At 42.3% G+C, this 24,579-nt stretch overlaps 1 protein-coding gene across 12 annotated transcripts in view; it reads right to left on the reverse strand.

Annotated features, from left to right (window-relative positions):
* The window catches only part of LOC147615224 (uncharacterized), a 114,945-nt gene that overhangs the window by 44,317 nt on the left and 46,049 nt on the right, over positions 1 to 24,579 (reverse strand). For all 12 annotated transcript variants that reach the window (XR_015262780.1, XR_015262782.1, XR_015262781.1 and 9 more), the window contains one exon: positions 22,314 to 22,372. Coding sequence is in view for 8 of the 12 variants with exons in the window: in XM_086779269.1 (XP_086635395.1) it covers positions 22,314 to 22,372 (59 nt within the window). In the remaining 4 variants the exon portion in view is untranslated. The remainder of the gene's footprint in view (positions 1 to 22,313; positions 22,373 to 24,579) is intronic.

Raw genomic sequence — 24,579 nt, forward strand, 5'->3', positions numbered from 1 at the left:
AACCCGTACAGTCTAAACAATTGCTCGATAAACTGCCGTGCTAATTGCGTAGCTGTAATAGTCTTCCGGGTCGGTAAAAATCTAGCCATTTTTGTCAAGCAATCTACCACAAACCAAATAGAATCGTGGCCTTGATGTGTTCTTGGCAATCCGGTAATAAAATCCATGGAAATACTTTTCCATTTATTACCGGGGATTTGCAAAGGATGCAACAACCCAGCCTGTCTAAAGCGTTCAGCTTTATTTGCCTGACAAATTTGACACTTGAGAACATAATCTTCTACATACCCTTGCATCTTTGGCCAATAAAAAGTGTGTTTCACTAACGATAGTGTCCTGTGTACCCCAGGGTGTCCAACAGAAGAGGCGTCGTGACACTCCTTAAGAATCTTGGACCTAATGTCCGGGATCTGTGGTACACAAATTTTGTCATTACGGAATAGTAAACCATTCCGAATCATCCACCACTGGCCTCCTGCAGCCTGAATGGTAGACTGTTGAGTCATCGAGTCTTGGTCAATCAATATGCTCCCGTCCTAGATCTTTTGCCAAAATGGACCAAAATAACTATCAGTCCTGCAAAGCCCTCTCAATGACTGAAATAAGTCAGTAGAAATCTCGGTGAACGACAAAGAATTCACCTCTAATTCGACTAAGCGCATCTGCAACACTATTCATGGACCCTTTCCGATAATGGATCTCAAAATCAAAATCTTGCATTAACTCCGCCCAACGAGCTTTCCTTCCTCTCAAATCATCCGCATCACACACATACTTGATTGACTGATGATCAGTCAATACCACGTCAATACCACAAACTTGGAGCCATATAAATAATGTTTCCAAACCTTGAGAGCATGAATCACACCATAAAGCTCTTTCTCAAGGGTTGGGCAACGAGATTGAGTGTCGTCTAGCTTTTTACTTTCAAAAGCAACCGGTCTACCATCTTGAAATAGAGCAGCCCCAATAGCATAGTCACTGGCATTACTTTCAAGAACATCAGGCCGACTAGGATCGGGTAATGCTAAGATAGGTGCTTCCTTGACTTTATCTTTCAAAAGTCTGAAGGCCATATCCAAATCGTTATTCCAAGTGAGGCTGATTTGACTTACGTCCACGACCTTTCAATAAGTCATCGGTAGTGTGAGCTGAGAGTACTCCCGCACAGATTTCCGAAGAAAAAACAATAAAACCGAGAAAAGAATGAAGTTGTTTCATTGTACGTGGTATAGGCCAGTCCAAAACCTTCTGAACTCGGTCATAGTCAATGCTCAATCCATCTCTAGTGATCTTGTGTCCCAAGTAAATGATGTCGGTCATAAAGAACTCACATTTACTTAACTTAGCATATAGTCGATTCTGTCTTAAAATAGATAAGACAATCGTGAGGTGTCTGACATGATCCTCAAGAGTACGACTATATATCAAAATATCATCCACGAACACCACCACAAATTTTCCCAAATGTTCACGAAAGAGATCGTTCATCATTTGCTAGAAAGTAGCTCGAGCATTGGTTAACCCAAAAGGTAATACGAGAAACTCGTAATGGCCATACCTAGTCCGAAAGGCGGTTCTTTCGACATGCCTTTCATGAATACGTATCTGGTGATAGCCAGTACGTAAATCTATCTTCGTGAAATATTTCACTCCTTCTAACCGGTCAATGAGGTCATCTGATCTAGGGAGAGGATAACGGTTCTTAATGGTCAGGTTGTTCAATCTCTTGTAATCTATACACATTCTCCAGGTGTTGTCCTTCTTTCTCCTAAGCAACACAGGTGCACTCCAAGGTGATTTACTTGGACGGATCTGGCCCGTCCTCAAATAATCTTCGAGTTGTTTAGCCAACTCATCTTCCTCAGCTTGGCTCATCCTGTAAGGTGGAATACTGACAAGATGAGCACCAGGGATCAAGTCAATACGATGATCTAATGCCCGTTCAGGTGGTAAACCCGATGGCAGTTCCTTAGGAAATACATCTTGAAACGAATCAAGTATCTTCTGTAATTCTTTGCTTTCAAACACACTTAATTCATTGACATCCATGGAAGATATGAGAAATGAAGAAAGTGAAATCAATACACAATGGAAAGCGGTATACAAAGAAGAATCCATTATATTTCCAAAATCAATTGTATTTACAAGAGGTCCCTGAGAGGGATGAATACAATCACATAAAATACTATACTGGGTGTCCCTATGCTAAAAAAAAAAAATATGACTAGACCAATCTATCTGGACTTGAAGAGTCTTAAACCACTCAATCCCTAATAACAAGTCTACATTCTCTAGGTGCATTACATAGAATTCCAGAGTATCGTTGTAGTCCTGAATCTGGATTGGAAGCATCTCCACCTTTCGATCCAAAACTTGCCTTCCTGGCCGCAGGTAAGCGTACCTCATAGGTATGATCGCTGGGTGTCGTATCAAGACTCAATTTCTGTCAAAGAGAACTGGTTAGCTGCCTTTGACTTGGGTCCTGCGTTAGTCTTTGCACCCTTTTGCTTCGGGCACTCGTTACGCATGTATCCTTTTTCTTCGCAGATAAAACAACGTCCTTCCTTCTTGAGCTTTAAAGCCCTAAGGAGTCCTTTCTTCTTCGCTGGTGTCGAACTTGAATTCCTCGAAGGTTGGTCCAAAGACTTTCCTTCAGTCGTGTTAGCCATAGGTGCGGAGAACTTTCTTTTATGCTTGTTCCCCTGCTCAGTAACGGGTTTCGACTTGGAAGAGACCATTGTATCATCATAGATACGAGCTGAATGAATGGCCTCGTCCAATGTTTTACATTTGTTATTTTTAACCTGTAAACGGTATGAGTCTAGTAAACCAGCTACAAAAAACCCCAAAAGAGTAGTGGAATCCATCTTTGTAGCTTTCATCTGCAAGTCCCTAAACTTCTGGAGATAGACCTCATAAGTGAGGTGCTGCGAAGTCATGGTCAAAGCTGAAAACCGTGTAACAACATCATAATCATCCTCTTTCTTGAGGAATTCTTTCTAAAAGACGTCTTCGAATTGTGCCCAAGTCGTTGGCTTAGGGTTGAGTTCCTTCCACCAAAGGAAAGCTTTGCCGGATAAGAAACCTGCTGCTAACTGGATCTTCTTTCCATCATCATATGGATGAAACTGAAAGTGAACTTGCCACTTATGTAGCCAAGTGTCCACGATCTCCTTGGTGCGCTGCTTTTGCTCGCCCCCGAACGGTTCCGGAGTAATATTGGAGCCTAAAGCAGAGACCAAGGTATCCATACCCGATAAAGTAGAGGGGGTAGTGGTCAATAGAGCGATGGAGTTCAGCAAAGCTTGCATCTGGGCTGCGATTTGTGCCTGACGTTCCGACGAAGAAGCTTCGAGAGCTACTTTGAACTCTTGGAAATCTGATTTTGACACAAAATCGTCAAAAAGATCAGCATCGGTACTTTCCATAGCCGGCAGGCCTTCGCGTTCCACAAGGGGCTCCAACTCCGATTCTTGGGTCGACATCGTGAAGAGGGTACGTGGAGAGAAAATTTGATCTTTGCACAACAAAAGTGCTAGTGAACTTGAGAGCTTGACAGCTTGAAAACTTGAGAGATGTGTGGCAAGAAGCCCACTTAAGGGGGTTTATAAAGGTTTCTACAAAAACTAAAAGCCCCCAAAAGCTATCTTTGGCTTTTGCTTTTGTGTTTATATATATATATATATATATATATATATATATATATATATATATATTCTAGTTTCTTAAAAAAAATAAAACACCTTGAAACCTTAGAGGAGGGGTTTTAAAACTTTAACAAAAAAAATTAAACTCAAAAAAAAATGAAAGCTCAAAAAAAACGTGTGCTTTCCTTGTTTTTTTTTTTCTTTCCTCCTGGATTAGCCCGCCGGGGTGCTGTTGCCGTCACCTGCCTCTGCCGGTGCTTTTACACCAAACTGCACCTGCGCCTGCCTACGTGGGCCTGGGCGCCTGCCTTTCCTGGCCTGAGCGCCGGCCTGGCCTAGCCTGGGCACCTGGATTAGCCCGCCTGGCATAGGCGGCGTGGGCCTGGGCATCATGGCAACGTGGCCCTGGGCGCCTGCCCGCCTGGCCTAGGCGCCTACGTGGGCCTGGCCGCCTGGCTACGCAAGCCTTTAGGCGCGAATCCACCTCTCGCACAAACATGCTCTCTCACTCATTCACGTTCAACCAAAAAAAGCATCGTGCTTTTTTTTTTCTGCTTCTCACCCAACTTGCTCATGCGTACGACTGCACAAGCGACTTCCCTACTTCTTGCAAAGCAATCAACCCTTCCTAAACTACCACCTCCCATCAACATGGGTTTCTTTGATGAAGAAAAAACACATACTGAATCTGAAAACAACAGTATGCACAGAAAAAACAGCAAGCTTTTTTAACACATACCTTTCTTCGACCTCATCTTCTCTACCTACCGACTTGCTCGTTCACGAGGTATGCTCTGATACCACTGTCAAATCCCCACGGATCTCCTCGTGATCGTTCCTGGTACGAGACTCGAATCCTGCAAACAAACGAATAAACAACAAGGGTGCAAGCCTGACTCACCTCCCAACCATGACAGCCGTGGGCAAGCCCACAGACTTGGCTGTCCCCACCAAGCCACGAGCTGAGCTAACTAGGTTGACGTACCAACCAATCTTCTCCTCGTGACGTCCCATACTGCCACGAAGCTGCCCTCGCGGGCCTCGAGATTGCTGCCGGCCTCGACTGCGTAAAGCAGGTGCACGTCTGCACTAGATCCAGGCTCCAAGACCATAGAGCTCTCACAAACTCGCGAGACTCTCTATATCTCAATAACTAACCTTGGCCACCCTTTTATAGGCTCTTGGCCGGTCATCCAGCGTCCACACTTGGGCGCCCGCCCGTCCATACTTGGGTGCCCGCCCGTTAGTAGATCCCTAACTTAGCTCGTCAATCAGCCTGCCTAGCTCCAAGCTTCCCCAAGCCTCGAAACTAGTCTTGCGTGCGTGTAGCACACGGTAGATACACACTGTGCACATGACAAGAGGTACGCCTATCCTAGAAAAAACTCCCAACCATCTCGAATGATAATCTCCATGAAAGGTCCCAGAGAGCCACTAGTGCGGTATAGCTACATCAATCTGATCAATTCGTATGCGAGAGCCCCTAAGATGCTGAATGGATGCACCTCTCCGATCCACCGGAAGATTCTTAAAGGTCTTCCAAGCAAGAACTGAATATGCACCTCTCTCCCATCCTGACCACTGCATGTAACGAGATGCACCAAAGCCTATGTCGCAAGAATGGTCTCATGCTTCTCCATGCTCTGACAATGGCTACAATAAGAGGGGAAGATGGTGCCCTGATATCTCCCTCCAAGAACAAAAACCGTGTGCTAGGCAACCAATCTCTGCAAACACGGGGTATACATTCGAAAATCTGAGATAAGAAAACATCCTTCCAAGGCTCAGTGCCTAGTAGGAAACCTCTAACCACAAGTTTGCAAAGCAACACCCTGCACTGAACATACGGATCAATAATATTCAGCCCCCCCTCTCGTCTAGGCTAAATAACTGTGAGCCAAGCTACCCTGGCACGTGTGTCTTGTGGTGCCATCCAAACCCGACCAACAAAAATTGCGGATCAACCTCCGCAACTGACCAATACACGCACAAGAGAAGCACCAACAAGAGGCAATAAACCAAGCCGAGGCAAGCAATACCTGATTAGCCACACCAATGCTCTCAAGTCTAAATCCAATCTCTTGGAGCTCCAATGAAGAAGCTTCTTCCGAATACTCATAAGCACCGGAGCAAACTGTTGTGCAGGAGAAATATCAACGCCAACCTGGCATCCCAAATATCTAGCAATGCATCCTCTACTGATCCAAGTAAAACCAAGCTCTACACCCCAAGCAACTCTCGGCGAGTCTCGCTGATCCAAAAACCAACAGATTTGTGTCAATTAACGAGGGCCCCTACTACCAAACAAAACTCTTCCAATGCCACACAGAAGGAACATAAACATATATGTGAGGCCTCCAAGAACATGGCTGTGTCACTAGCTAACTACGAAAAATCAACCAGCTTCTCCCGACTATGAAGAGGCAACCTAAATCCAAAAATACCAACAGTGGAGCGTAGGAAAATGCTTATGGCCTCTGCAACTATGATAAATAATAATGGGACTAAAGGGCATCCCTGTCATACTGAGTGACAGATCTCAAACCGCTCACCTCTATCACCGCAAGCGAGCACACTACTGTGGACATCACGATACATGCATGAAACTCCCCTAATCCATCTCTAAGAGAAACCCATATGGCTAAGAGTACCCTCAAGGAAGTCCCAATCCACTCTATCATAAGCCTTCTCAAAATCCAAAAGCAGAGTGGCTAAAGGCTAATTACTCGCTTTGGCCCATTGCACGGCCTCCCAAAACGAGAAAATGTTATCAAAGATGCTCCTTCCATGCAAGAATCCATTCTGAGTATCATGAATGACATCTTGCAAAATTGGTGGCAATCTAATGCTCACTGCCTTAGCAAGAATCTTACATGCAGTCCCAAGTAAGGTGATAGGCCTCCACTGTCCAATCAAGGTCTTATCCCCACTCTTAGGAATAAGGAAGATAAGGCCCTCAGTGAGAGATTAAGGCATAGAACCTGTGTCTCACATCTCCTAGAGAGCCGATGTGATCTCTGCCCCAATCTCGTCCCTAAAAGTAATGGAAAAAATAGGGGCAAGACCATCCTCCCCATTACACTTACCATGAGGTAAGGCATGAAGAGCACGACTGAACTCCTGCATAGAAAAAGGGGAATCCAAAATGGCACACATCTCCTCAGTAATCAAATGTGGCAATGCATTCCAAACCTCCCTTCGTGCCCTGTGTCTAAAGTCAGAATGAGGCTTGGCGCTAAGAAGCTGGCGATAGAAATCAGTGGCAATCTCTCTAACCATAAGAGGATCTGAATAAAGAGTGCCATGTGAATCCTGTAGCTACCTCACACTATCTCTAGCATGAGATGGGCCGTGAGTAGCAAAGAAGGGTTTGTTGCATCTGCCACCCATTTGGGTCCAAAAGGATTCCTGGGCATGGTAGCAGTACTCCGCACGTTGCTCAAGACAGAGATGAAGCTCTGCCCTAACAGTACATAAAGAGTCTGCAATCTAGTGAGCGTGAGGATGTTTCTCATGCTCTCTCTGTAAGGTGGCCAATCTACGTCTAATAGCCCTTTCTAAATCCAAGGCCCTCTTGCCTCTTAGAAAGGGCGCACACGTGATAAAATTTACTAATATCACAAAGAGGAGAGGCCAAGCTTTGCGAGGCCTACAAGAAATCATGAGATCTCCAAATATCAAGCATCTGATGTGATAGCTCTGCATCTGAGAACAAATGATCAGGGATGCGTACATGAGGTGTTGATCCATGGCAACTGGGATCTCTAATGCATAAAACCACTGGGCAATGATCCGATTTTGAAGTGCCTGCAGCAATAAAAGTATGGCCCCCTTTGTCAAGCACCCAATCATCCACATAAAATCGGTATAACCGTGCATAAATACATCTTGCATCCCTTCTCCTGTTAGACCATGAATAAATAAAGAAGAGTGAATGGTTTCCTCGGAATGTCATCCTCATGCCAACAATCTCTACCATGAATGGAGAGTATAAACCTCTCCCAAGACGCTCTCTCAAGAAGATGCAAGGTTTTGCATACATCTATATTCCTATTTGGTGGATTTTCTGCATTGAGGGGAAGCGGCAATTGATTTGAGAAATCAATTACAAGAAGGAAGGAAGATTGAGACAGTGGATTGCGGATGATCGGGAGAGAGTGTCATGTAGTTATGATTGGGTCTATATGTTTTTTTGGTAAGTGGTTATGCTTTGCCAGATGTTGGGTGAAGCTTCTTTGCTTCGCAGACACGGTTCTGAGGGATCTTAGAGCACGCACATATATCCTAAGTTTGGTGGTACAACAATCTCATGACTCTGATTCGAGTTGGTCTGTCTTTAGTTCCACTGAGATAGTTGTAGGAGCAGAGTGGCTGCAAATTTGGTTAGTTCCTAAGGCAGAGTTATGAATGGAAAGAGCAAGCATGGTGAACCAGATTATGGCGTCAGTTGTCGGATGTAGTTTGAGTCCAGTCTTTCATGTTAGTAGACTAAAAAAATTACTCGGACTGAGGATAACATTGTGACTCCTCAAGAGCTTGTTGAGGTTGAGGACTTGTCTTATGTTTCACATGAACCGGAAACGGTGATTGATTTCAAGGAAAGGCAACTCAGAAATAAGTTGATTCCCGAGTATTAAATAAAGTGGAAAGATAGAAAGAGGACTCCTCAATGTCACATGCACTCTGCACTCAGTGCATGGTGACAAGATGGCTCATCATCAGAAGTGCAGCAGTTCTACAGGTTTAGAACCCAATAGGATGATATTTGTCGTACGCCGTGACCCCATTGTACATCCTCAGTCCAGGATAAGTCAGGCACGAGCTACGTAGGTCATTCCTCAACCTTAGCGGGTCAGTCAGTCAGTCAAGTCCCTTAACCCACTTGGAGAGAATCATTCATGCATGTAGAGTCAGTAGAAGCCTTAGGGTTTGCATCAGAAAGCACTCTGCATCCTCCATAATATGCATTCATATGCCTGTGCATCATTTAGAACATCCCCAAAGCCTTAGGGAATTTACTGGGATTTATCTGGTATTTTTCCCATATTTATTAGTATTTATTTATCATTATTTGCATTATTGGGCATTTATAAATATTAACTTTATTAAATGACCAACCTCCAGTTAGTATAAATAGGCTTGCCTAGAGCCTCTTTTATTCATTCAGTCTTCATTGTGCTAAGAGCTCTCCTCCTTCTTGCTTTCAGCCCAAGACTAATCCAGCCCTAGAGCCCATAAGCTTTCTTCTCCAGCCCCTTGAGATCCATAGCTTCAGCCAGCCCTAGGTGCTTGCATTCAGCCCTGATTCAGCATCCATTCAGGCTCAGATTCAGCACCCCATTCAGCTCAGTTTAACGCCAGATTCAGCCTGTAGATACCTGCGTTTTTGCACAGCCGTACAGCAGCAGTTCTGCGTTTCTGTTCCAGCCGTACAGCAGCAGTTTGCAGCCCTGTTTCTCATGCGTTTCAGTCCGCAGCATCCTCTACACTTCAGCGTTTCTGTCCACAGCAGTTTCCAGCCCTAAAGGTTCAGTCTACAGCAGTTTCCAGCCCTGAATCTGTTGTTTGCATCAGTGTCCAGCCTTCTATGCATCATCCACACATGCAGCAGTCATCTGGTGAAGGTAACATAGCATTCATATGTGTTTTCAGCATTCTAACATAGTGTAGAACAGTCCACCTTCTTCTTCTCTCAGCCTCAGGTGTGCAGCCCTTCCTCATGCCCTTGGGAAGAGTGCATAGGCTCGAGATCAAGTCATTGAGGTGTTTCTACAGCAGTGTACAGATCGGCCGCTCTCCGATCCTCCGAGATCTTGCGTTTGGCTTATCTACAGTCCAAAGTCATTCTCTCTAAAGAAATAAAGCAAATACTCTCTCGTTATCGGGATAGGGGGCCCTTCAGTGGGTAATTCGGGACCCAATCTGGTGTACAGTTCTCATATCTCTCTCTCAACTCTTTAAAGTTTGAAGTATTAAAGTGGATTGCTAAACTCACGAAACTCAGGATACAGAAGACGGTGTGAGCATATTGTGTGACAGGATCTTCCAATACAAAGACTTCCGCTGCATATCACATTGGTATCAGATTCAGATTGTCCACACACACCGTATCCTAGCGTGGGGGCATCCTTGGATGGTTAGATTGCGTTCCGGCACGACCACCGACTTCAGCATCATGTCTACAGGAGAGAGTACTCATCAGCCGGAAGACGTCTCCCCCGAAGGAGACCTTGTTCTTCCGCCTACAGCAGACACCATAGCTCTTCTTAGAGCTCAGAACCAGCTACTCATGGAGCGTCTCCAACTCTTGGAGGCAGCAGCAGCACGTCCTTCTACACCTCCAGCAGCACCCGACTACATCTCCCTCTTCTTTCAGATGGAACAACAAAGGAGAGAGGACGAGGCCCGAAGGAGAAGAGAAAAAGAAGAAAGACGGGACTATGAGGAAGCCCAACGCAGGATCGACGAAGACCGGCGTCAGGCTGACCTCGCCGCTCGGGAACACCAACGTGAGCTTGATCGAGAACGTATGTTACTCGAACACCAACGGGAAAAGGAGGCCATACACTTGAGGTATCAGCAGCTCTCCTCAGTCTCCCCAGTCATAGGTGTCACCAGCCAGCAGCCCGCACAGCAGCATCAACCACCACCATTCGCAGTCAACCAAATTTCAGTAAGTATGATGGTAAGTGTGATCATTCTTCAGTTTATCAATTTATTCATCAGTTTAATACTCATTTTCCATTAGCTAAGATCACAGACCCACAAGACAAAGTCCACTTAGCGGCTCCCCATCTCACTGGTGAGGCAGTCACTTGGTGGCAGCATTGGTCTAGTATTCATACAGACCAGGCCACAGGTGTCACAGCCTTTGACTGGGACATCTTTGTCCATGACCTGAAGACCAGATTTCTCTCGTCCCAGTACATGACCGGTCTGAAAGACGAGTTCTATGGACTCAGACAGAACGGATCCCCAGTGCTTCAGTTTTCCGGTAAGGTTATTACTTTAGCACAGCAGTTAGGGTTATCTGAGCAGGCCAAGATGGAGCAATTCATTCGTGGATTGGACTCCAACATTCGGTTCACAGTTCGTAACTTTGAACCAAGTACATATGACCGGGCTCTGACTCTCGCTCAGAATGAAGAAATGAAACTTAACGGGGGCAAGCCCAAGCAGGCATCTCAGTCCAGTACCAAACCCTAGCAGCAGCAATCAGCTGCACAGACAGGGAAAGATAACGCATCTTCTAAAGATGCTAAGAAGGACAGCAGTAATAGCTCCAGTTCAGGGGGTAAGAAGGATAAAGAACCTAAGAAAATCCCTGATGAAAAGGCTAAAGCAGGCATTACTAGAGGTTATCTTCCTCCAGAGGAGCAAAGGAAGTACTAGTCAGAAAATAGATGTTTTTTCTGTCATATTATAGGGCATGGTAAGAAGGATTGCCACAAATGGCAAGCGGCACAAGCTGCCAAAGCTCCTTCTGCCACAGTTGCCACAGCCTCCCCAGCTCCTCCAACCCCGCCTACAACCTCAAATGCAGTTCAACTTTTACCTTCCATGCATCCTATGCCATCCGTGGTATTTGATGCTAAGCAGGAGGGTGAGAGCGATGCTGCTCAGAAGAGCCTCATCCGAGCTTATGACTCTGCCCAGGGCCGACAGTTTGTAGTCCTTTTCGATATGGGCAGTTCTGAAGACGCCATCTCTCCCCAGTTGGCTAATAAATTGAACTACACTTTAGTCCCATATCATCTGGATGTGGACGGGTTTACACCTGGTCTTCGCACCCACATTTCCCAGAAGGCACAGCAGTTTAGGCCTCATTTCAACGAGATTTCATCGTCTCCCCTCTGTTAGGGTGTGACATGATCTTAGGAATTCAGTGGTTCCGTCAGTATGAGCCTATTCCCAATTGGGGGCAGGACACTTTTACTATTTGTAAAGGTTTTCCTGAGCCTGTCATGATTCGGGGGGATAGAAGCATTCTTGGCATCCCATTGATTTCACATCTCCAGGCCAGACGAGCTATCCGCAAGGGAGCCGAAGGAGCACTCCTTTATGTTCGTGCTCAAACAGCCCCTCCCTCATTAGTAGCATCCATTACATCTTCAGTCCCTCAGTTAGCAGACCTCCTATCCAGACACCAGGACATTATGCTTAGGGACGATCTCCCACCCTCTCGCCTCGAGGACCATCACATTGATTTGGTCCCTGGATCAGATCCTCCTAGCAGGTTTCCCTATCATCTTTCCAAGACTTTAGAGGGCGAGTTGGAAAAGCAGTTATCTAAGCTTCTCCGAGCCGGATTCATTCGGCCTTCTTCCTCCCCATTTGCTGCACCTATCCTATTTGTGCAAAAGAAGGACAAGTCTGCACGCCTTTGTGTAGACTACAGGGCATTAAACAAACTCACTATCAAGAATAAGTTTCCTATGCCCAGGATAGAGTACATTTTGGAGCGTTTAGACGGTGCTAAGTTTTTCACTAAGATCGACCTCAAGAGTGGTTACCATCAGGTCCGCATTTTTGAAGCTGACATTCCAAAAACAGCTTTCAGGACAGAGCGTGGTCACTACGAGTTTGTAGTCATGCCTTTTGGGCTTACAAATGCACCCGCAACGTTCAATAAGATGATGTCTAGGATTTTCACAGTCCACATTGGGAAGTGTGTCTTCATATTCCTTGATGACATACTAGTCTTCTCAGCCACTGCGGAGCAGCATGAGAAAGATGTGGAGAAAGTCTTGCAACTTTTGCGAGATAATCAGCTCTACATAAATGCCAAAAAGTCTATCTTTGGTGTTAAGGAAGTTCAGTATTTGGGCTACATCGGTTCCGATGGGATTAGACTGGACCCATCAAAGGTTCAGGAGATCTTAGATTGGGATATTCCTAAGACCGCCCAAGAAATCCGTTCATTCATAGGTCTTTGTCAGGCCTATAGCACACATGTCCATCAGTTTTCCAACCTTGCAGCACCTCTTACCGACTTGCTCAAGGGGGTGAAGACTCGCAAGCAGAAAGTCTCAGTTACAGGTAAGGCACTTGATGCATTCCGTGCACTCCAGAAAGCTGCCTCAGAAGCACCTGTATTAAAGTTAGCATCATGGGACGAACCTTTCGAGGTCATCACCGATGCCAGCAATGTAGCCATAGGAGCAGTCCTCCAGCAGGACAATAGACCCGTGGCATATTACAGCAGAAAGTTGGATGTCGCCGAAAAGAATTATTCGGTATATGACAAAGAGCTTTTGGGTGTGATCACAGCGCTCAAACATTGGAAGCCTTTTCTTTATGGACAGGCTTTCACAGTGAAAACAGACCACCAAGCACTTAAGTGGCTTCAGACTATGCCAAGTGCCCAGTGGAGTGATCGACAGGCCAGGTGGAGTCAAATCTTCCAACAGTTTGGAGGTATGATTGAATACATCCCTGGTAAACATAACCCAGTAGTAGCAGATGCTCTCAGTCGAAAGTCCAGCATCCAAGCAGTCCAAAAAGCTACCATTCTCGAAATCACGGGGAAGGACTTGGATAGTATGAAAGACCAATATGTCGACTCCCCTAAGTTTGGTACTCTGTATAGTTTGGCCCTCACTTCTGAGCCTTGCCACTATTCAGTACAGAACGGTTGGTTGTTCTACAAGAACCGTCTCTGTGTTACTCGGGAAAAGCGTTCTGCTCTTCTCCACGATGCCCATGACTCCTTAGTTGGAGGACATAGGGGTATCAACAGTACCCTCGAGAAATTAGAACATCATCAGAAGTGCAGCAGTTCTACAGTTTTAGAACCCAATAGGATGATATTTGTCGTACGCCGTGACCCCATTGTACATCCTCAGTCCAGGATAAGTCAGGCACGAGCTACGTAGGTCATTCCTCAGCCTTAGCGGGTCAGTCAGTCAGTCAAGTCCCTTAACCCACTTGGAGAGAATCATTCATGCATGTAGAGTCAGTAGAAGCCTTAGGGTTTGCATCAGAAAGCACTCTGCATCCTGCATAATATGCATTCATATGCCTGTGCATCATTTAGAACATCCCCAAAGCCTTAGGGAATTTACTGGGATTTATCTGGTATTTTTCCCATATTTATTAGTATTTATTTATCATTATTTGCATTATTGGGCATTTATAAATATTAACTTTATTAAATGACCAACCTCCAGTTAGTATAAATAGGCTTGCCTAGAGCCTCTTTTATTCATTCAGTCTTCATTGTGCTAAGAGCTCTCCTCCTTCTTGCTTTCAGCCCAAGACTAATCCAGCCCTAGAGCCCATAAGCTTTCTTCTCCAGCCCCTTGAGATCCATAGCTCTTGCATTCAGCCCTGATTCAGCATCCATTCAGGCTCAGATTCAGCACCCCATTCAGCTCAGTTTAACGCCAGATTCAGCCTGCAAATACCTGCGTTTTTGCACAGCTGTACAGCAGCAGTTTGCAGCCCTGTTTCTCATGCGTTTCAGTCCGCAGCATCCTCTACACTTCAGCGTTTCTGTCCACAGCAGTTTCCAGCCCTAAAGGTTCAGTCTACAGCAGTTTCCAGCCCTGAATCTGTTGTTTGCATCAGTGTCCAGCCTTCTATGCATCATCCACACATGCAGCAGTCATCTGGTGAAGGTAACATAGCATTCATATGTGTTTTCAGCATTCTAACATAGTGTAGAACAGTCCACCTTCTTCTTCTCTCAGCCTCAGGTGTGCAGCCCTTCCTCATGCCCTTGGGAAGAGTGCATAGGCTCGAGATCAAGTCATTGAGGTGTTTCTACAGCAGTGTACAGATCGGCCACTCTCCGATCCTCCGAGATCTTGCGTTTGGCTTATCTACAGTCCAAAGTCATTCTCTCTAAAGAAATAAAGCAAATACTATCTCGTTATCGGGATAGGGGGCCCTTCAGTGGGTAATTCGGGACCCAATCTGGTGTACAGTTCTCATATGTCTCTCTCAACTCTTTAAAGTTTGAAGTATTAAAGTGGATTGCTAAACTCACGAAACTCAGGATACAGAAGACGGTGTGAGCATATTGTGTGACAGGATCTTCCAATACAAAGACTTCCGCTGCATATCACACTCAACTTGGAAGCCAGTTGCTAGTTTACAACATAGGTTTTCCCAGTTTTCTTTCTTCGATAGATTGTGTTTCGAAGAGTGGAAATGTTTGAGGAGAGGAAGTGTGTTACATACCTAGTGCTAATCCTCAAGATTAGTGACCTAATTCGGTGCAGTTATGGGAGCCTTGCGATTAGGAGAAAGCAAGCTAATACGAGTGGCTAAGGTTATTATTAATAAATGCATGGATAATAGCTATTTATAATAGGATGGTTATTTATAGCAGTAGTGGGGACTATATAAGTGAAACATGGGTTATTGTTATCATAACCTCACTATTGGTCAAAGTACTAATGGTCAGAGTTCGACCAAGACTCCGGCCACACATGTACCAGAGCATAGATCGACATGCCGAAATCCTCTATGGGGCAGACTGGCATGGATCTGTAGAAGTTAGACCTTGGCCCCTGGCTCAAGGGTGGTTCAAAGCATAGAACCTACAGTTGGGAGGTGAGCTAGCCTACACCCTTCTTAGGGGGTTTGTACTAATCACTTGTGTTTTGTGTTTAGGAGACTTGTGGGGTTGTAACAGAGCCACCCTTCACCCACCTTGATTAAAAGAAAGTTGCCACATATCACCTAATTCTTGGACCCCTCTCTATTATGCTACTGGAACAACTCCATGCTCTCTCTCTATATATATATTACGTATTGCACCTGCTGTGAAAACTGTTGCACAGCACCTGCTGCACTTTGCACTTGCTGTACTTACTGAAAACTATTGCACAGCACCTCCTTTATCTTCTGTACTTGTTGTACTTGTACTTGCTAAAAATTGCTGCACAACACCTGCAGTGCCTACTATACCTTTTGTACTTGCTGAAAACTGATGTACAATACCTCTGTGTGAAGTGCCTGGTAAACTCCTATGAACCCTACGGGGGTGTGAGGAACCAATGTGCTCTGTTTAAAATTTTCATGTGTTCTCCATGCAGTATACCTTGGTCCTATTGCTTTAAGGACTGGTTCGTGCTTGTTGGTGAGTAGAGGGAGAGATACTGTGGGCACTGATTGTTACAGGTATATATATTTTATCATATTTTTGATGAATTAATAATCGTAGAAAAATACGCTTAATTTAATTTGTGCAGGATTCAGCTTAATGGAATGTGCGAATATACACAAAATTATTATATGTACAAATGTGCACAAAGTTATTTTATGTAACAAGGCCCATTAGCAATTATATTTGGACAAAGGTTTTTATTTGTACAAACCTTAGGAGAGTTCATATGGTTTAAATGTGTAAAGCAATATCCCTAAAGTGAAAAAAGCAAGCCCAATTTGTATGCACATCTATTCTCCTTGGGCTATTTTTATGAATAAAATTCTCTAAATACTCAAGTCGTGGAAGTGGAGCTACACACTTGAGGGGGAAGATTACACCCAATCTTGTCTTTTGTGTGGTACTCTCTATCCTTTACTCCTTTTACTCTTAATGGTGATGTTATTTTATTTCTCTTTCCTTGTGTTCTGCTATGTTATTTGGTTTTTTAAATTAATTCAAGTCTTTGTTTCAATTATGATGTAATTTGTGAGTTTTTAAATTATTTTCTTCAAAAAGTACAAAAGGATCCTGTGACAGTGATATCAGAGCTTTGGTTTAATTTAATCTTCTTAAAGCTGGTCAAAAACTTGTGGACAAAGAGGTGAAAGAGACAAAGACACAGGTGATTTTGGTAAATTCTTAATTTAATTTGAAGAAGAATACGTATATGTTTGTGTATGGTTAAATGAAGGCTTGTCTTTAACCATTGGACAACAAATCCCCATCAATCTATTGCCCAGAGGGTAAAGCTAGGTGGAAAACCATTAGTGGGTTTGCAAAAACCACAAAACCACCTTTAATCTCACTAATCCTCTTCGTAATCCGTCCGTACGGATTGAATCAGCAAGGAGAGGAGCATGGAGAGTCATAGCCAGATTACTGAACCGCTGGAACAATAGAAAATCTATCATGGAGGGATAAGAATTTTGCTCAGATTTTTTTTTTTTACTACTTTTGGGTTTTTCTTTTCTCCTCCTCAATTGAGCGATGGGCGCTAATTTCCTTTACCAAAGCTTGTGAGCAAGCTTAAAATTTTATATATATATATATATATATATATATATATATATATTTCTTCTTCTTCTTTTTTCCCTCCACCATGTTCCTAGCAACGCTGGTGAAATCGATAAAGGGAGGGAGGGAGGCGTTGCTGATTTTTTTTTCTTCTCCTTCCCTCGACGATTCAAGCGCTGCACGCTATTTTCGGTTGGTGGAAGCCATAAACTAAGCTTTAATTAAAGCTTAATAATCAAGCTTATATATATATATATATATATATATATATATATATATATATATATAGAGAGAGAGAGAGAGAGAGAGAGAGAGAGAGAGAAAGAGAGATATATATATATATATACATATATAAAACTTATTACTATAAGCTTCAGAAATCTTAATACCAATATAAATATAAATCTAGGGTATTACAAAGTTTAAATTTTCGTAACACCAAAGATATTCATAGGTCCAAAGAGAAAGGAAAAGAAAAGTCTTGTAAAATGACCATCGTAGGGTTAGACAAGTAGTTTAGTGAAGCCTACATCAAACTATCCAGCTTATCACTCTCGCAAAGAAAAACATTTATAAACTTACCCTTAAGATCCCTCAACTTACCCCATCCCTAATTTAATTATACTGACTATTCATATGTCTTATTTTAATAATTTTTCAGTACCTTCTCACTATGTTTAACAGCAAAGCATAGCATATAAATAGGGGTAGATTAACATTATGCTTTTTATTAGATCTTTTTTTTTATTGAATGTTATGAAAGTATTTAAGAGACGCTTACCTAAAATTTTAGATAAAATACGTTTGCTTACAAGTTTCTTTGTTTTATTAAGTTCGACCACTTTGGTTTGAAATCAACATTGGTAAAATGGTTGGGCAACCCTCAATCCGACCGCTTTTATTGGCCCTCAGAGAGACTTCGGAACCACATATATATCTTTTAGTTGAGAAACTCATCGACCATGAGCCTTCTCCATGGCCCTGCTGTGAGGGATGGACTTCTATCATCCTATCGGAACAAAGAATCGTTTGGGACTCAACAACAAAAGTCGTGGATTTCGACATCACGGCAGTTACCCATAATACCTTTCCTGATGCCTTATCTAAGCTGTACATTCTATACTTTTTCGACATGGTTTTTGAGATTCGTATCCACGTACCCAACTATTTGGCAACCAAACGTCATGAATACTTTTTCCCGACACCTTTTTAGATTGTTTGTGCAGGACTCCTAGCATCCTTGGCCCTAGACAAAAGATGTATTTAAATTTATTTTGTCTTGAATTATAGACTTTAGCAAATTGTATTCCTTCCTTTCGTTTCTTTTATAATCTAGATTGTTAAAATTACTATTAGTTTTTTCATTATATTTAAAATTATAATAGTGCATAACCTCTAGACTCTCTCACTAAAACCAAAATTGATTATACAACATCGTACCAACTACACTCAACAAGTCCTCATGTTTAAATTTTTTTTATGATGATTATAGCATTATGACTCGATCATCACCTCATGATCCTCATACGCCTTCAAAGCTCATGCGACTCATGACACAATGCACCCGTTTAGCATATATATCTGAACAAAATCATGCTATTTTTCAACAACTGCTACGAATATTTAACAACCAGCAACAAGATAAATGGTCAAAGATCTGAACGCATGATCACGAAGGATGTTTTGTTTTCATACCCATTGGTAACACTACAGTTTTTACTCCAAATATACGTTTTTGTCTCCTTCTAGAGCGGATCGACATCATACGTGGATATACTATAGAAGATGATTCATCGATAACAGATGAAGAGTTTATGAAATCGACTTCGTTACCTTAGAACCGGTTTATTTCCTTGAGAAAATGATGATACCCGACCATACCCGCATCATTAGAAGAATGTAAATATTGTCCAACTTCTTGTATTCATTTCTCTTGTTATTTTATAACTTTTTTTTTAAGGATGATATCTCTTTATCTTTATGACCATGGCAAATTGTTTCTCCATTTTTTAAAATTTTAATCTTTATAGCAAAATATGCTTGCGGTATTTGTGTCCTTTTTAATAATATATCTTGTAGAGCAGAACTAGTCGACACTTACAAGTAAGTTACTACCCTCTATAACCTAGTAAATAATTCTTCCAATGTTTATATATAAGTTTTATCTTTCTGACAGTGATTCAAATACCGTCCAAGTAAGATTCTCATTTCTATCCTTACGATAATCATGCTTAAATAATTACACATAAAGTTTCAAAATCACACTACTATAAGTTCTATTTCTTATAAAGTTATAATTAAAAATAACCCTAGTTACGTTTGAAAAAATAATTATATTTCAATCCGTTCACATTGTTTCTCATTTTTCTCAATATAGAGCATCATTGCAATCGAATATATAAAAGGTACGACCCTCTTACACTTCAGTTTCATGTTTATTATTTAAGTCTATTTTAACTACAAATGTAAATTAATCTTTCATCATCTAGACTTGTTCACTTAATCAAGATTGTTAGAATCATTACTAGTCATTCGTGTTGTATCAAAATTATCCATTATTCATTTCACATCCTCTCAAACAACTTTTACAACTTTTCAACTCAAGGTTCCATAACCAATTTAACTTTTATTCTTATGATGTTAAGCTTTTCATGAGATTCTGTTTAATAACTTAATACACCCCATCCATAAAAGTAATAACAACTCACGTCTCTTTGAGTGTCAAAATTCTTTGACAGATAATTTCAATGACACCAACGATGGAGGTATGTCTATATATACACTTCTTTTTACTTTTTCATAAATATTTTTCTAATCTAAGAACCTAATTAATAAACCATAGATTCAACATTAAAATTAGTTCAAGCCCAGTAACTTAAATAAAATTTCTAGATAGAGAAAATTTGTGTTGGAATTTAAGTTTCAAAGGGAACTGGCCACTCTGCCTCAAACTTCTAGGAAGTGATGTATGAAATTAATCTAATGGTTCAGATTGGTTTCATATACTTACTCCAGACACATTTATGTCTTCTATCTTTTACCATCCTATGTGTGTATGTGCAACGTGTCTATGTGGTATGGGACACTTAGACTCGTCTTACATACATTCATTTGATTGGTTCATTGCATATACACTATGTATAGATCTATTCTTCCACACCAATCATAAAGCCATCCTCGCATGCGTTTATGTAACTGTATATCGGGGACGCCCGTATATGGCATGCTTGTGGACCTCCACTGGTTGTTTCACTTGCTTCGTATGGAGGGGTGATTCCTGGGATACTTACGCCTGGCAAACATGTGTGTGGCTGCTATTTAAATACTTATGGGTTGTCTATATCTCAAGAGTCAACACGACGTTGGGATTAATTGATGTGTTCAATTAATTGTTTAACTAATGTGGACAATGTCTGAGTATAGCAACGAGAAGTGCAAGGGTACCAATTGTGGTGTCGCACTGCATGAGATGTGCGAGGGTACCGATTGAGGTGTCGCACTATACGAGGGTACCGATTGAGGTGTCGTATGGTCGGTGGATTAAGCGGTGGTGTAAAGATGATGATCATTTTTATTTTATACATGTTATTTTTTATTTGATAATCAGTGTGACGATCACCAATTTAGGTGTCGCACGACTTTTTCTTGTTGGTATTCCATGTCCATAAGAACCTCTGAGCCATGCTTTTGTGTCTCTGAGCCACGTTCAAACCTCTGAGTTTACCTTGCAAGTTATGACATCAATAACATTTTTCTGAACTGAGGACATTTGCTTCCTCAAACGGGAGAACTATTACAGGTATATATATTTTATCATATTTTTTATGAATTAATAATCATAGAAAAATATGCTTAACTTAATTTATGCAGGATTCAGCTTAATAGAATGTGCGAATGTACACAAGATTATTATATGTACAAATGTGCACAAAGTTATTTTATGTAACAAGGCCCATTAGCAATTATATTTGGACAAAGGTTTTTATTTGTATAAACCTTAGGAGACTTCATATGGTGTAAAATGTATAAAGCAATATTCCTAAAGTGGGAAAAGCAAGCCCAATTTCTACGCACATCTATTCTTAGCTCCTTGGGCTATTTTTATAAATAAAATTCTCTAAATACTCAAGTCGTGGAAATGGAGCTACACACTTAAGAAGGGAGATTGCACCCAATCTTGTCTTTTGTGTGGTATTCTCTATCCTTTACTCCTTTTACTCTTGATGGTGATGTTATTTTATTTCTCTTGCCTTATGTTATGCTATGTTATTTGGTTTTTCAAATTAATTCAAGTCTTTGTTTCAATTATGATGTAATTTGTAAGTTTTTAAATTATTTTCTTCAAGAAGTACAAAAGGGTCCCGTGACACTAATGGGGTAGACAAGTGGGACAAATCCCTTGAACGGCGGCTCGTCTCCGACATCACTTGTTTGATATTGTTTTCATCACATTGTTTATGGACATCTCGCTTTGGAAGCCTGTGAAGTTTGTACTCATTTCTCTCAAGTGAATAAAGCTTACTTGAGGGAGGGGCTGGCTGTTCCGGCTCATTATCAGCATACTTTCATTTTCAGCTTTGCAATCTTGTGTTGTGCGGTGGCCTCTTCTTTAAGTGACTAAGTGTATTAATACGCATGGTGAGCCGTGGCCTTTTCTTTAAGTCACTAAGTGTATTAATACGCATGGTGTGCCGAAAGTGCTCAATCCCTACATGGATAGATTACAAAGCTGATGCATGTGACATGTTGCATACGATCCTTGGTGAGACTATAGGCTTGACCTTAATCCTAATCATCCCAGTCCCAAGATAGGTGTCCAACCAAAGCATCCCATGAATAAGCAATCATAACCCAAGGATTTACTCTAAAATTCCTTCCACACTAGGTCCCTATCTAAGGTCCTCAAATCATTTTAAGGACCCAAGTGTGCTAAGGTCACATGTGTCATTAATCTCAAAGTACTGATAGCTCTTTTGTAACTTTGAAAGGACACAAAATGTTTCACCCATTGTTACTCCGACAAGTACATGTGCAATGACATGCCTTACCACTACACTGAAGGAGCCATGCCTAAGCCTCACATCACAGGAACAGAATGTTCCACACCTTGATCATAACCTTGCCTCTTATCATTGTTAGAGGTGATGCTGAGCACTCCCAAGACCCCTGAACCAGGTCTTTTCTTGCTACGTACTTCTAGCTATGCTCTAGGACCTGGCAGAGGCTGCTCTCAAGCTCCAAATCAGGTTGGAATGAAAGAAGATAATATCCATCAGAGAACTGCTGATCATGAGAAAGAATTCTTCCCATAAAGAAGCACAAGTACTTGATTGAACTAAGGTTTCCAACTATGCCCTGCTCTTATACTTTTAATACTCCTAACCTCTTTCAATCCCTCAGAAAGGGGCATCTGTATCAGATACCTCCAAATGTATATGATGTATGAAACAGAGGTTTAATCGAAGGTTTATAGTGTATGAAACAGAGGATACCTTGATAGGAGAGGCATCTGCATCAGCTACTTCCAAATGTTTAAGCTCTGCACCAGAGGCTGAAAACATATGATAAATGGACTTCAATATGAGATTACAAGCATGCCAAGCAAACTAGAAAGAGTAACAACACTTCAATCCACATAGACATTCTCAATTACTATGCACGCATTTTCTCATGTTATAGTAACCTGGGAAAAAAAAACGGCACCACCAGTTCCAACCAGGCTAATCATTCTCAGGTTATAGTAAGCACATTCCCCCTGGGAAAAAAAACGACACCACCACTTCCAACCAGGCTAATCATTTTCAGGTTATAGTAAGCACCATCCCCCTGGGGAAAAAAACGGCACCACCAGTTCCAACCAGGCTAATCATTCTACTATCCTGGATCGTGCACATTGGGTACCCAAGCAGGCTGGCCAATGTAACACCTAGCAAGGACACATTCTGCCCACATGTGGGATGTTACCTGCATCACCCATGTGAGTGCCCCATAGGGATGCTTCCTACTTGCCGCCTCGAGGGCAAGATTCAAGGAGAAGTATGGGCAGATTGGGCCTGTTTAGGGACAGCCAGACACGTGTTCCACAAGGCGGAAAAAAAGGCATCCACGTCCATCAAATGTGGACAGATTGTGGGTGTATTGTATCTAGTCATGCACAATTGGCACAGTTGCACCAGTTAGCATGGTTGGCCAACCACCCAACCCTACCAACCGACCAGCCCCTTGCCACTATAGCTGGGCACCGTTCATGGAATCGTTGCACATCTATGGAGAAAGTAAGAACTTTTGTCATATTTCTGAATGTTATTTGTTCCCTGACAGTCCGATCATGCATGTGTTTGAGGGTGAAGTTCTAGCTCTTGGTTGTTTCTCTGCACATGGGGTTTTGCAGTTGTGGGCTGTATGATACAGAGACCTGGTCGTGTTCTGCAGAAGGCTGAATTCTGTGCGCTTATGGTTGTGCACGGGACTTGTGCTTTTTGGGACTCAACTGCACTCTTTTCCTGTATAGAGCTGATAACAGCACTACCTTGGATGGGCCGTCGATTGAGAGGAGGGGGAGGGATTAAACCCTAACGCATGTGTGTTTAAGGGTGTCTACAGAAAGGTGCAGGGGTGGTGGTAAAGCAGTAGTGTGCTTTTTCTGGCTGTTGGACAGCACTTCCTGCTGTTCAAAAATGGCTAGATTTTTACCGACCCGGAAGACTATTACAGCTACGCAATTAGCAAGACAGTTTATCGAGCAATTGTTTAGACTCTACAGGTTACCGCAGGACATAGTCAGTGATAGGGACTGTAAGTTTACGAGTGATTTTTCGAAACTTGTTTCTGAGAAGTTGGAAACAACTTTGAATTTGAGTTCCTCAGATCATCCTCAATCTGATGGCCAGACTGAAAGAGTGAATCAGATTTTGGAGGATATGCTTCGAGCATATATATCCAAAAGACACAGTTCATGGGAGGATTATCTTCCTATGTTAGAATTTGCATATACAGTACTAAGCATACAAGTACAAGTTTTAGTCCTTATGGTTTTCAACCTAGATCACCTGTTACAGTGGGATTCTCAGGACTTCAGCATGATGCAGCACGTAATTTTTTGCAAGATATGCAAGAAATGTTACAAGTTCCGAAGGAATCTATTAGAAGTGCTCAAGACCGAGACAAATTTTATTCTAATAGACATCGTTCACCCCAAGAGTTCTCTCAAGGAACGATGGTGTATTTGCGAGTTCCGAAAGATTCCGAGACTTTACGAACAGGTCGATCTTCGAAATTATCCCCTAGATACTGTGGACCATTTCGTATTACACGACGGATTGGTTCAGTTGCATATGAATTGGATTTGCCTTCTCATGTTAAAGTTCATCCTGTATTTCATATCAGTAGACTTAAGGAAGTATTGGGTGGAACAGACCAGGTAGTTACTCCTCAAGAAATCATAGATGTCGAGGACATGACATTTGTTCCACACGAACCTGAAAAGATTCTTGGATTTCGTGAAAGAAGATTGCGTAATACGCTTATCACGGAATACAAGATTAAGTGGAAGGATCGTGTTGAGGAGGACGCTACATGGGAGACATTGACTACTCTTCAGAGAGATTACCCTGGCTTTTTAGTGAGCTCAGGAGTGACCTCTTAGAGAAAGGGGAGTATGTCATGTGCACAGTGTGTATCTACCGTGTGCTACACGCACACAAGACTAGTTTCGAGGTTTGGGGAAGCTTGGAGCTAGGCAGGCTGTTTGGCGAGCTG

This window comes from Cibotium barometz, chromosome 40 (genome assembly GCF_041138505.1).
Source record: "Cibotium barometz isolate CiBa-2024 chromosome 40, ASM4113850v1, whole genome shotgun sequence".
Lineage (NCBI taxonomy): Eukaryota > Viridiplantae > Streptophyta > Polypodiopsida > Cyatheales > Cibotiaceae > Cibotium > Cibotium barometz.